Source organism: Ctenopharyngodon idella, chromosome 22, assembly GCF_019924925.1.
Source record: "Ctenopharyngodon idella isolate HZGC_01 chromosome 22, HZGC01, whole genome shotgun sequence".
NCBI classification, from domain to species: Eukaryota; Metazoa; Chordata; class Actinopteri; order Cypriniformes; family Xenocyprididae; genus Ctenopharyngodon; species Ctenopharyngodon idella.
The window spans coordinates 25,964,910-25,979,652 of record NC_067241.1 but is presented as its reverse complement, the minus strand read 5'-3'; the positions used below and the strand labels follow the sequence as shown (position 1 = coordinate 25,979,652).

The 14,743-nt window shown below is 36.2% G+C and overlaps 1 protein-coding gene across 33 annotated transcripts in view; it reads right to left on the bottom strand.

Annotated features, from left to right (window-relative positions):
- Positions 1–550: 550 nt before the first annotated feature.
- The window catches only part of chl1a (cell adhesion molecule L1-like a), a 71,850-nt gene continuing 57,657 nt past the window's right edge, over positions 551–14,743 (bottom strand). For 17 of the 33 annotated variants that reach the window (XM_051880406.1, XM_051880404.1, XM_051880403.1 and 14 more), the window contains 7 exons: positions 13,387–13,425; positions 12,406–12,474; positions 11,856–11,963; positions 9,941–10,099; positions 7,509–7,634; positions 6,617–6,689; positions 551–2,547 (listed from right to left, as the gene is read on the bottom strand). In XM_051880406.1, coding sequence (XP_051736366.1) covers positions 2,349–2,547; positions 6,617–6,689; positions 7,509–7,634; positions 9,941–10,099; positions 11,856–11,963; positions 12,406–12,474; positions 13,387–13,425 — 773 coding nt within the window. In that variant the 3' untranslated portion in view covers positions 551–2,348. Of the gene's footprint in view, positions 2,548–6,616; positions 6,690–7,508; positions 7,635–9,940; positions 10,100–11,855; positions 11,964–12,405; positions 12,475–13,386; positions 13,426–14,743 lie in introns of those variants that run through there. The other 16 variants (XM_051880411.1, XM_051880419.1, XM_051880418.1 and 13 more) reach the window with 8 other exon arrangements.

Sequence of the window (14,743 nt, the reverse complement as noted above, 5' to 3'; positions counted from 1 at the left end):
ATTACTTTTTTAATTTATATCGTATTCTCATCTATACAATATTACAGAAGTGTACCTGGTTATGCACTTTGGGATCTTGAGAAGGAAGCAAAAGTACTTGAATGTCAATTTTCTGTCCACTTCATTGACTCTTGGCCAGTTATATATAGTGATCCTGATCTGGTGACCCTCTTGTAGATGTTCTAGTCCTTTTTTAGTCCTTTGGGATATGTTCAGATTCATCAGGATGCGCTTTAGCACTGGTTATAATTGTAGAGGTTGTGCCCTCAAAACCACTGTCTGTCTTTTAAGTGGAGCACCGCTGTATTGTGGAGACGCACATTGTACAAGTTCAAAGGTCACAAGGCACTTTCCACAAGAGCATGTAACGGCTTATTACAAAGCCTTTATCTACAACTCCCCTACAGTTTGTGGAAATGGTTTACCTGGATTTCTAATGCATTTTTTCCAGTTGTACTGGAATCAGAAAATGTTTATTATTATTAATAGAAATATAAACTCAATATAAGGTCATATATAATTGAAATGTTAAAAAAAAAAAAAAAAAAAAAACTGTTTAATAGTCATTTTTATTGTCCTATGTGTTTCTGTGGTGAAACCAGAAATCATTTAGGTTCAGTGTAACAAAATGTGTCTTGATAGTCAACATTTCATAGTATTGTGCATGAATACAAAATATAGAAAATGTGGGGGTAAACATATTTCTCAGGTCTGAAGATATCATAAAGATGAACATTTTTGCAAGGAATATTCTAACAAAAACTCCTGAGTCTTTAGTATAAGCAACATTTTCAGGCAGAATAAAATGCACAAAAACAAAAATGCAAAAAGAAAAACATACAAAAAGAAACAAACAAAACATTATCTACAGATATGTACAGTGCAAGAATCTACAGTGGAATCTCTCAACTAATATATAAAAGAAAAAATATTAGAAAAAAAAATCTCATCTCATATATCAGCAAAAGGGCTTTTTTCTCTCATTAATAATAAATATGTTAGTGGGATTTAAAGTTGGATTGACATTACGTTGGATTGCAGCCTGGACATGATATATTATTAGAAACATGGATTCTGATGATCCACAAACCCTTCTTGTCGTATCATTTCATTTTGGAGGCAAAACATAATTTAAAAAAAATGTAAAAGATTTGCTGAAGACACCAAAAGTATACTGACTTGATCATACATGAGCCTTAGAGTTTCAAGAAGCTAATAAAGCAATCTTAGCATGTTATTGATAACGAAACTTATCAAAAACGAAACAAAAATATAGTATCTAACCACTCAGTGATGACCTTTATCTAAGAATTTTCCCCATGGCAGCTCCAATGTCAGTTTTAATAAAATACATGGTTAAACAGAAATATGTTTTTGTAGATATACTGAAGAGTCAGAACATAATTGTTTTGTTTCATTGTGTCAGTATCTTGCTGAGAGGCGTGCAGAGAGGTTACGTGATTGCCCACACAAGCGAACATGTAACCGAAAATTGTGCTGTCAAGATATCAGTTTTGTGACAGGCCATGAATTATTTATTTTTCTTCAGCAGGAAAAGTGAAAACGTTTCCTAATCCGACCGCAAACGTGTAATCCACATTAATTCTAAGGTGCACGAACCTGTTTGTTTTGTTGTTTGGCAAACCTGCAAATAATGTTTCAGGTCACACTTTATATTAGGTATCTTTTATGTAACTACCATGTATTTATATAAAAAATAATAATTATGTACAATCTATACTTACTGTGTTTATGTTGTATTGTAAAACACTTGTGCTGCTATTGAGGTGGGTAAGGTTAGGACAGATTTGGTGGTATGGGTAGATTTAAGGGTTGGTTAAGATATACCCACCCTTAAATCTACCCATACCACCATGGTATCTGCTGCAATTCTCAAATCTCATTCACATTTGCACATATTCAAATATGGTGCAAATGTGATTGAGATTTGAGAATTGCAGCAGATTATCAGCAAGTAATGACTTAAATTTCATATCATATGAAAGGCTTTTTGAACATAGCTAATGAGTCATATGTTTGGAGCTTTGCCGCCCTATTTACTTTTTAATTTTTGTATGGAAAGAGCATCTTGAATACTCTGCTAAACATCTCAGAAAGCCATTATTTGAGTTTGAAACAACATGGCGATGAGTACTGTAAATAATGGCATAATTTTCATGTTGTGCTGAACTATAACCTGTCATCACCCTTCATATTAATACTGTAAAGAAGTGGCCATTTGTGCAAAACTCTTACAAAACATAGGCACATTCAAGGCACATCATACAAACAAACATTTCTTTTTTCCCTGTTAAAACTGTATAAAAGTTCATAAGATTGAACCAGCATTAGGAAGTCACAGGGGCGTGTCCGTTCACCTCCGTTGACTCCTTGCGCTTGCATCCCGAATACTCGCCAATGAACGACCCGTCTTCGTTGAACTCGCAGTCCTCGTCCTCTGATGTCATAGAGCAGTCTTCACTGCTGTCATCCTCTTTGATGTCTCTGAACAATCGTTGGCTGCTCTTCAGCGGCTTCTCATCATCACTGTCAAACACCAAGAAAAATGAGTCAAATTCAGCTCAGAGTGACTAAGAAGATGATACTAGTCAAAGCTGGCAGAAAGTGCGGGTAAGGAGGGGTGTAGGGGAAGGATGCAATCATTGCTATCTGCTAATTACTAATTGCAAAGACTTCAAAGCCTAATAGCAATTCTCAAAACGAGAGAGAGAGAGAAAATCACAGAGCACTGGTCACGCCAGCCAATGAGGGGACTGACTTAAAAGATGCTTTGTGTGCCTGTAGACAAACAGCCTGTCAGGTTACTTTAGTCCCTAAGGAATGATGGGACAAACCAAAATTAGCTGCCAATTTGAGAGCAGGCACACTGCCAGGAAGCAGGTGTCTGTAAGGAGACGGGGGGTCACCGCGTAAGCTCCCAATTACTATGAGATGCCACAACATCTTGGATAGCAATAAAATAAATCCAGACAGAACATTTATTAGGATAAACTGACATTTGTCCTCTTTTAATTTTAGAAATAGTAGTCCCACAATAGAACATTGAACAATAGGGACTGCATTGTGTCATCTTTTGCTGGTTAATTGGTGCAGATAAAAACTAAAATATTTTTATCATAATCTGTTAGTACACACACACACACACACTACCAAAGACTATCAAAAGTCTGAATAAAATACAGAAAAAAAAACATTAATATTGGGAAATATTATTACAATTTAAAATAAATTTTCTATGTTGACATATCATAACATGTATTTTATTCCTGTGATAGCAAAGCTGAATTTTTAGCATCATTACTCCAGTTTTCAGTGTCACATGATCCTTCAGAAATCATTCTAATATGATGATTTGCTGCTCAAGTAACATTTCTTATCGTTATCAATGTTGAAAGCAGTTGTGCTGCTTCATATTTTTATGGAAAACATGATATTCGATGAAATGATTTATAATTCATAAGAAAAATCTTCTGTCTTTTACAAAGTCTTGTAGGATTCACAATGTGTCCTTGCTGAAAAAAAATTCCTTTAAAAAAAAAAATCTTACTGACCCCAAACTTTTGAACGTTCCTGTATGTATATGCAGATCGCTCAAGTCCCATAAGTTGCAAGGTTGCAAATGCGTAATTGGATTGAGATCTGGGGAATTTAGGGGCCAGCGCAACATCTTGAACCCTTCATCATGTTCCTCAAACCATTCCTGAACAATGTATGCAGTGGGGCAGAATGCATTATCTTGCTGAAAGAGGCCACTTCCAACAGGGAACACCATTGTCATGAAGGGGTGTAATCTTCATGTAGGTAGGTAGGTGTAGGTAGGTGGCATGTGTCAAATTTATGTCCACATGAATGGCTGGACCCAGGGTTTCCCAACAGAACATTGCCCAGAGCATCACACTGCCTCCATCGGCTTGTTGTCGTCCCAGAGTGCATCCTGGTACCATTACGTCTCCAGGTACGTGGTCGTCCACATGATGTAAATGAAATGAGACTCATCAGACCAGACAACCTTCTTCTACTGTTCGAAGGTCCAGTTCTGACATTCACGTGCCCATTGTAGCTGCTTTCGACAGTGGACAGGGGTCATCATAGACACTCTAATTGGTCTGCGGCTACACAGCCCCTATCTTCGATCTACTAAAATTCGATCTACTATCATATTTCATTGCATCAAATGAAAATCATCAATGGCGTAACATGATAAACCAGCTCTTCTATTCCCCAAAGTGTAATAAATCAGTGGCCTCCTTGTGCAAGCCAGAGTAATGCAGTTTTGAAAGCCTATGAGGCTACCGTCATACTCCACAGCTGGTACGGGACGCACTTCCCTATCTGGTTACTTCAGTTAGCAGATGTTTGAGTGTCTGGTGCTTTAACTCCCCAAACAAGGGTAGCGTACAGATCAGACTCCGAGCCTCTGCTGGATTTCTTTCCTGAGGGAGGAATAAAACGGGTATCTCTGTGTCTAAGTGTAATGAGATGGAAACACATTTACGAATTCAAGCTTCTCCATGTGCAAATATACAAGCTAACTGCACATAGCCCCCTTTTTGCTCGCCTCTGGTCACACAGGTTTTTAATGTGCTACTTGTTTGAACCTGGTTGTGACACAGTGTCATGACTATGACTGGTTAACTACACATATTTTATAGGGTTTTCACAATTTCTTACCAACAAACTTCCATGACCTTTCCAGCCATTTCTGATTATGTATGTTCAAAAGTTTGGGGTCAGTAAGATTTTATGTAAGTCACCACTCGCCAAGGCTGCATTCCCTATCTGGTTACTTCAGTTAGCAGATGTTTGAGTGTCTGGTGCTTTAACTCCCCAAACAAGGGTAGCGTACAGATCAGACTCCAAGCCTCTGCTGGATTTCTTTCCTGAGGGAGGAATAAAACGGGTATCTCTGTGTCTAAGTGTAATGAGATGGAAACACATTTACGAATTCAAGCTTCTCCATGTGCAAATATACAAGCTAACTGCACATAGCCCCCTTTTTGCTCGCCTCTGGTCACACAGGTTTTTAATGTGCTACTTGTTTGAACCTGGTTGTGACACAGTGTCATGACTATGACTGGTTAACTACACATATTTTATAGGGTTTTCACAATTTCTTACCAACAAACTTCCATGACCTTTCCAGCCATTTCTGAATATGTATGTTCAAAAGTTTGGGGTCAGTAAGATTTTATGTAAGTCACCACTCGCCAAGGCTGCATTCCCTATCTGGTTACTTCAGTTAGCAGATGTTTGAGTGTCTGGTGCTTTAACTCCCCAAACAAGGGTAGCGTACAGATCAGACTCCAAGCCTCTGCTGGATTTCTTTCCTGAGGGAGGAATAAAACGGGTATCTCTGTGTCTAAGTGTAATGAGATGGAAACACATTTACGAATTCAAGCTTCTCCATGTGCAAATATACAAGCTAACTGCACATAGCCCCCTTTTTGCTCGCCTCTGGTCACACAGATTTTTAATGTGCTACTTGTTTGAACCTGGTTGTGACACAGTGTCATGGCTATGACTGGTTAACTACACATATTTTATAGGGTTTTCACAATTTCTTACCAACAAACTTCCATGACCTTTCCAGCCATTTCTGATTATGTATGTTCAAAAGTTTGCATTTATTTGATCAAAAATACAGTAAAAAAAGGTAATATTACATTATTTAATATTAGTAAAATATTATTATTTTGTATTTTAATACAAAGTTCTAAGTTAATACAAACTCTAGATGGCGCAGGCTAATAGGTCCTTTAACTCAACCTGCTCGTAATCACATCATTATCTATAGGGCACAGCTGATTGGTTCCTGCTGTATCAGTAGCCAATGAGCTCGTTGCTCAACCTTCAAAATACTTTGGTAGCATTGCCTTAGCAGTGCAACGCGCTTCAGAAACCCCTTCACCTTCTCCAGCTCCACCTGTATAGATCTGCAACGGGTAATTCATGTACGCTATCTTGTACAGCAGCAGCATGTCTGTCTTGCTCACAGCAGCGTGTTGTGTATGTATTGGCAATAGTAAGTACCGTACTTGCTCTGCAGCAGCAGCAGCGTAGAAGATCTATTCCACCAAGACCAAACATATCAACATTGTCATACCCATTACCATGCCAAACACTCCGAGAGTTGTCATGACAGAAATATATTTTAAAATGTAATTTATTCCTGTGATGGCAAAGCTGATTTTTCAGCATAATTACTCCAGTCTTCAGTGTCACATGATCCTTCAGAAACCATTCTAATATGCTGATTTGTTGCTCAAGAAACATTTCTTATTATTATCAATGTTGAATGTTTCTATAACTGAGGGAAACTTTTGAAGTGGAACTATAGTCTTAACACAATACGACAACTATATTCACACACCACTACACTAAAGATCTGACTTTTGAACTAAACAAAGCTGCCGTTCACTACCTGTGTGTGTAGGCTAGTGAGAGTAATGCTTTCCGTGTGGCTCCAAGTAAATGCCATGCATGTAAGGTTTGTTTGCAGGAGATAAAGGCATTAAGAAATGATGTTACAGCAGGAACTCAGTGAGATGAAGAACTTGTGTCGAGATCTATAACAGAACTAGTGTGGCTCTCTGACCTGTACTCGCCGGGGGTCTCTTCACCCATGCCGTGAGATTCCGGATCAGCAGGAGAATCCTCCTTTTCCTTCACTGCCAAGAAAAAAATCGGAAAGATTATTTATTCTAAAAGTAACCTTGTATTACCTTTGAGGATTTGACTGTAATTAAATTACAACATTCAAGGAGAGTGTTTTTTTCTGATGTTGCTTTTTAAACTTCTGGCCTTGATATCATTTCAAAAAGGACATTGTTGTTCATAAGAGATACATGTAATATTGATATCCACTTGCTTTCTTGCAAATGCTAAGTAAACATTCAATACTTAACAAATTTGAGAGAATGTTTATTTATTTTTCTATCTAGAAGCAAATCAAGGACACTGATTGTCTTTTAGATAAACTACTATGCAAGCTGAGCTTGAATGTAAGATATAGCCTTACTGGTGAAAGCATTTATTCTTTTCAGCTTGGTAAGGTATATATGAATGTAAATGTAATATATAATGTAAAGTATAGCTAACAGCCCCAGTGAAAAAACAAGGTGTTTTAAGCTATCTTGCAATGCCTTAGGCTCAATTGCATACACTACATAAGGGTTCTTATGCAATTGTATAATAATCCATTCAGGACATATTTCTTGAATCCATTAAAAACCTTTCATATTGGTTAAATGTATATATGGAACAAAAAGCTGAGGAAGACCACAGTAGGGGTCGATGAGGACAGGTCAGTAAAGCTCACTGATCTCAAGATATCTGTCTGACGCAGCTAGTAATAAGTCAACGGGTTTGTGCAACAGAACCACACAAAAGCACCAAGCTAAGGTCTAGACCCTTTGACTACAGACTACTGTGAGCTTGGACAGAGGTGTGGGAGCTCTGTATGACCTCTAAAGCTGTTTGTGTCTTACCTGCATACTTGCCGCCTTTGTTCTTCAGCACAAAACAGCCGATGAGGACAAGCAGAGTTAGTAAAGCCACCGCGCACATCATCCCCACAAACCACTCCTGGGGTCCCCCCGCTTGTTTACTAGACGCTGCAAGGACAAAGAAGAGATTGTTTTTGGAAAAATGTCATTCATGAGCACAATCACACTGATGCCAATTTGAAAACATTGACAAATACTGTCTTGTTGGGTTAGAAGATAAAAAACAATCATATCCTCAAATGGCATTTTTAAATACGGTTCCTGTGGCAACTTCTGATGTGGGTTGTCAAATGAGAACAATCAGAACCGTATACAGGCCGTACACTAGTTAAGTCGATTTACGGCGAAAGAGTAACTTCTGACCTGATGCATGTTGTGTTGGTGAACGCGGAAACGCAGAGGATAGAGCAAAACAAATCACCGGTCACTAATTAGAAGTCTAAAATGAGAATTTTTAAACAGAAATGTGGAGATGAGGATTTTGAACTGCGAGAGGAGTCTAAGCTTACGCTACTCCTACACCAAAAAAAAAGGGTGCTATATAGTACTAAAAGTGGTTGGCTCGTAATCATAGGGGAACCACTTTATAGAACCAAATCTTGGTATTTCAGTGGTTCTTAAGTGGTTCTTCACTGGTTCTCTGGGATGACTGAGGTGCTATATAGCACCGCTACCGTATACAACACCTGTTAAGCCCCTGTATGGTTCTTCAGTGGTTCTTCAGTGGTTCTTTGGGGTGGTTAAGGTGCTATATAGCACCACTGTTATGCCCCTTTTTAAAAACCTGTTATGCCCCTTTAAAGGTTCTTTACGAGCCAAAGAACTACTGTTGGTGCTGTTAAGCACCATTTTTGTTAGAAATAAAATGCGATATGGCACCACTTATGGGTTCTACATAGCACCATTTGACAAAGGTGCTGTAGAGCACCTTTAAAGATATGGTGCTACATAGCACCAAAAGTGGTTCCCCTATGATTACGAGCCAAGAACCACTTTTAGTGCTATATAGCACTTTTTTTTTTTTTTTAGAGTGTACATCCTACGTCATACGTCGCGTCAGAGGTTACTCTTTCGTCGTAACTCAACTTTGCTTAATTCCATTTGCTGGAAGCTAGTTATTAATCCCCTGGAGCTGTATGGATTACTTTTATGATGGATGGATGCACTTTTTTGAGCTTCAAAATACAATGCCCCATTCACTACCATTATAAAGCTTGGAAGAGCCAGGATATTTTTTAATGTTTTACAGCCTAGTTTCAATAAAAGTTTATTCTGGAATGGAACTTTCGAAAGTTTTGAAAGCCACAGTTTGTTTATAGTAAAATTAATTATTTTATCCCAAAAGATGAAAAAAAAAATGGATTCCTCATGATAAGACCTTATCAGGGGATCTCAATTCTGGCCCTCCAGGTCCACTTTCCTATAGAGTTTTGTTCCAACCTTTGATCAAACTCACCTGCCTGTAACGTTCTAGTAATCCTGAAGACATTGATCAGCTTTTTCAGGTATGATTAGGTTTGGAGCAAAACTCTGCAGAAAAGTGGATCTTGAGGTTATGATGTTGTTTAATTAATGTTTATTGCACTATTTTAGTGTCACTTGTGTTACCATGATGGTGTTTTGTGTTTGTGTGCCTAACACTGTGACTTGTTGTCAGTAACGCTCTGTTTAGTTCCTATCTCTATGAAGCCCCTCCTTCCAAAAAGCACAGTGTGCTCTGATTGGACGGCTGGACCCGTGTGTTGTGACTGGTCAACTGCTTTGAGCAAGTTTAGGAAATGTCACACCCTTTACCATAACTGCGTTAGACCCGTGCTGGAAAAAAAACAGCGTCTCTTGAATATGGGCGACAACACGCTACTAACGCAACTCAACCAGGCCTCTCTCCTTTTTTGCGTATGTGTTGGGCAGGAATTATTTCAGTGAGGAATATTGTGACATGTTTGTTCCCAGAAGAACTCGAGGGAGTTCAGAAACAGTGCGCACTAAAATAGAGAATAACTGCTTTTGAGTGACTTTGTAACTTTACAGACCTCTTTGCTCAAACGGCAACATTACACACTACAGAAAGTTGAAAATGTAAAAAAGCATAATAGCTCCTCTTTTACATTACATCAGTTAATGAAATATAAAATGATGTTCCTGTAAATTTAAGTTCAGTTCTATAAAACCTAAAATAGTGCTGGCAACCACAGCTGTTGGTGTAAATTACACACTTTTTTTTTTACAGTGCATTTTATAAACCTATAATAGTGAAGTATAATATTTTTTAAAAATCGCTTGTTCAAAGGAATTGGAGAACTTTCTTTGAATGTCCTTAGTGCTAATGCACCCACAGAAAAACTATCACATACTATACTATGTCAGTGATACCTCTAATGCTGTTCTACAGGCTAAATTCTCTAACTTCTCACCTTTCCTAGTCTTGAAAACCTCTTCAAAAATGCTAGGGACATCAACCCTGCGTGAAGCCTGCAGCCGGACTGTGTACACAGTTCCTGGGCTGAGCCCTTCAATGAGGTGGAAACCTTTAGATGTATTTAAAGCCTCTGAAAGTTGCCAGATACCATCACCTGAAGGAACAACCGCATAACCAGATAGCGTTAGGCCACAACCCAGCATAAAGAGGTGATATCTATGATAGTGAAAAGCCACATTTTGAAAGGTTAGAAAAGTTGACAGAATAAGATTGACACTAGGGCTGCAAATAAAAAATCTGTAAAGAAAATAGTCAAGAATGAATTTCATTATTGGTTAGTCTGGATTTTTGGGCTGTTCGGCGTCATCGAGAGGTTTTTCACCAGGATGTTACTCACATTTTATATATTTAATATGCTCATTTACTTATTAGTAAGCAAGTAATTAAATGTCGCTGTCATCATTAAACTTTAAATACTTGAAATATGCACAAGCATGTATGTCAATCAAACAGTGCACAATAGAGAGAGGGTGAGCAATCACTGCTGTACATCAAATTCACTTTTTAAATAGACTTTTCTGCCAGGACATTATCTGTTTTTCTATTTTTTATTATTATTTTTTTTTTTACAATATACAGCACACAGCTCTTTTAACCATAATGAATTATTTTTAAAAAAATATATATTACAGGGTTAGTTCACCCAAAAAATGAAAATTCGGTCATTAATTACTATACCCTCATGTTGTTCCACACCCGTAAGACCTTCGATCATCTTCAGAACACAGTGTTCAACCTAGACTACAGTGGTTCAACATTAATGTTATGAAGCAACGAGAATGCTTTTTATGCGCAAAAAAAAACAAAAAAAAACAAATAAGGACTTTATTCAACAATATCTATTGAAGGGCGATTTCAAAATACTGCTTCATGAAGCTTCGGAGCTTTACGAATCTTTTGTTTCGAATCAGAGATTCAGAGTGTATCAAACTGCCAAAGTCACATGAACCATTAAAAATTTCGAAACGTTTCGAAACATTTATGACGTAACGAAGCCTCGTTTACTGAAATCACGTGACTTTGGCAGTTTGAAACACGCTCTGAACCACTGATTCGAAACAAAAGATTCGTAAAGCTCCGAAGCTTCATGAAGCAGTGTTTTGAAATCGCCCATCACTAGATATTGTTGAATTAAGTCGTTATTTTGTTTTTTTGGCGAGCAAAAAGTATTCTCGTCGCTTCATAACATTAAGGTTGAACCACTGCAGTCATATGAACTGTTTTAAATATGTCTTTGGTAGTTTTCTGGGCATTGAAAGCTTTAATTATCTTGCTGTCAATGGAGGCCTCACTGAGCCATCAGATTTCATCAAAAATATCTTAATTTGTGTTCTGAAGATGAACGAAGATCTTACGGGTGTGGAACGACATGAGGGTGTGTAATTAATGACATAATTTTCATTTTTTGGTGAACTAACCCCTTTAATTTCAATTAATTGAACTACTAAAAAAAAATACTGAAAAATTATTTGATTTCTTTAATATTACTTCTACTTCGTTTATTCACCTTAAACTGCTGCTTTCAAACTGAGAGCTTTTGTTGTTTTTGTCTGTACTTTAAATTGTAACCTTTCTATTTACATGTTAGCACATTATATAAAAATATCATACATAAAATATTGTACATTATACAGACTTTGTACATTGATCTGTATCAATCAAAATGTTGAATATCCACTTAATCTAAGAAATAACCGACAGACTATTATATCGATCATCAAAATAGTTCTTAGTTGCAGCCCTAGATGATGCTTTCCAAAATGCACTACAAATAAGTCTACAATTTACAAAAAGTTCAGTGTTGTAAACAATGAATCCTGACAAAGCAGATTGTGGAGTGACATTCTTACGGTGATTCATTATTGCAACATAGAGCTGTAAATCAGACCGTTCTCCACTGGTTCTCCAGCTGATTCTTGCAGAGGTCTCATTTACGAAGGTGGATATGTTGAGAACAACTGAGAGAAATATACAGAGAAGAAGATAGAGAACAAAAGACAGGAAAAACTCTCAAAAGTTTAGTTCCAGCAAAAGAAACCCAGTACACCCATTACCATATTGTGTTAAAGGAATTATACAGAAATGCTTCATCTAAATGAAACATTGTTAAAGTCATCATGAAACAGCTCTTACAGAACTGACTGGTCTCTATTTGAGGGACTGGTATTATATTATATTATCTGAGTATATTATTTAAATACTGTACATTATAATACAAACATCTTTGCAATAACATGCACTGATGAATAATTCTCAAAAAGACCAGGAACATGTAGTAAATACAGTCAATTTTGATTTCATGTTGACTTTAAATGCAAATTTCACTCAAGTATGGAAACGTTGAAATATGAAGTTATGAAAATGATGGTTAACTGTATATATAGATGAATGGATGAATACCTAAGGTAGGAAAGGTGGCATTGACAGAAGGAGTGTCTGTATTAGGTGAGGTGAAAGAGAAAGGTTGCTCTGCAAGAGAGAGAGAGAGTTCAGACCACATGTATTTCCCTATAGAATGGATTGCAGCAGTGAAAACCTATGTAATGTGCTTGTCCAGACTTAATACAAAAAAAAAAAAAAAAAAAATCAGTCTGCATGCCATTAAATCATTATTTATAGCTTCAAATCAACATGAACAGGAACTATATAAATAATTAGGATTGTTTATATCAGTGGTGCTGGACAGGTGGGCATACAGGAACACAAAATGGCCCATGGGTCTAAAAGGGTCATAAACAGCAGGGGGAAAAACAATGTGAAATGCAAATAATAATAGAATCGTGCATAGTCAAGATAGCAAAATAAATGGGCCTATCAAGGTAAAAGTCCCTTTTTGTGTGCATTTGGACTATGAATATACAGCTGGTTTTTACTAAATGAACTCTGCTGAATGATGTATTCCTGTCAAAAGCCAGACTGGTTTTGTCAACATTGATAAAGGCATCATGTTTTTGCTGTCTTTAGCAGGGGTTCAGGGACAGTACTACTGCCTCACAGAGGTGCTCTTAAAAGACAAAGCAAACGTAAACTTGAACCAGCTGTCACTAGGTGGATTTTTGATTAATTAGTATGCTCAATTGTGCAGAATTAATACAGAATTAACTCCTACATTAAATATGGAGTTATTCAGGGACTTTTGATACAACAATAATACTAATACAACAACAACAACTGATTATTTATTTATAACTAACTATTTATGTGGCTAAAATTAGTACTGTTACTACTGACACTATGAATAATGTTAAGAGTAAAGTTTTCCCATGCTTTTATGAGTTAATATAACTAATAACATTTATTAGTTATTTTAGACATAATGTAGGGGTTAAATATACTAGGTTTTCAAGTTACAAGAACAGCTACAAATCTTCTGGTACATACTCAACTCAGATGATGTCACTTCAGATGTTGACAGTTCATCTTAAAAAGACAGTACAGGAAAAAAAAAATTAAATATATATACTGTGTATATATATATATATATATATATACACTGTATACACACACACACACACACACACACACATATATATATATATATATATATATATATATATACATATTTGGGGTGTAATGGTACACAAAAATTGCGGTTTGGTACGGATTCGGTAAAAACTAAACATATAAATTGCTTTTTGTTTTTTTCTTTTTTATTGAACAGTGGTTTACTCAACAAATTGTGTCTCTGTCTTTAAATAAATTCAGTTATAATTACAATTTTCTTAAGAATATTTTTTTTTTTTTAATTAATTTGCAATTTATTTTGAATCAACACTCACATAAACATTGTATGGAAAATTGCATATAAGGCAGTTTTTGCATTAAGTTCTAAATCTATTTCTACTCCAGTATGATATTAAAACACATTCATTTACACAGTGGCCATCATAACTTGTTTTCATGACAGATTTATTTAAACATACATTAAACATATATTAAATAATCAAGACAGGTTAAGTAAAATATAATGAATATATAGGCTAATATAGTACAAGTAGCGAAAGAGTTAAATTATCTAGCGAACTAACAAGCTGTGGACACTGAATGGCATTTCTGAGGTAAATGCTATGCAACATATTGTTTACAAGCTGTTTCATTGATGTCTTTGCATGGTTGAAACACTGATTGAGTGATTACACGAGATATATTTCAGTAAGCTGTACTGGATCTTTCAACATACCTTCAGATGTTCATTTAAGTTTATTCTGTAACCAGTATTAAAGAGGAAGAGATGATCGCATTCACTCGCGCTACCGCTTGATCTGAGGCACCTATACAGTGATCTGTCACGCGCACATCAAAGAGCGATCTGTCATGCCACAACAGTGACAAAACGGCATTTATTGTTTGAATTTTGTGATAAAATGGACAGAATTTGAGGGATGAGACTTTGTTTCTTATCGAAAGTAACAAAACACAGAGCTTATTTGTGATTATTGGTGGTTAAAAGTGGTTAATGGGCTATAAAACTTTGTATTCATCAGTACACGTGTACTGAACCAAGAAATGCGTACTGAAAATTTTCGGTACGAATACGTGTGCCGTTACACCCCTAATATATATTATACTATATATATATATATATATATCTCTATATATATATATATATACTATATATATATACACTATATATATATATATATATATATATATAGTATTATTATTAATATAAATAACTAACTAAAATAAATTATCATTTTCCAGACATTCAAACTGCTTCGACTATCTGACAGACAAC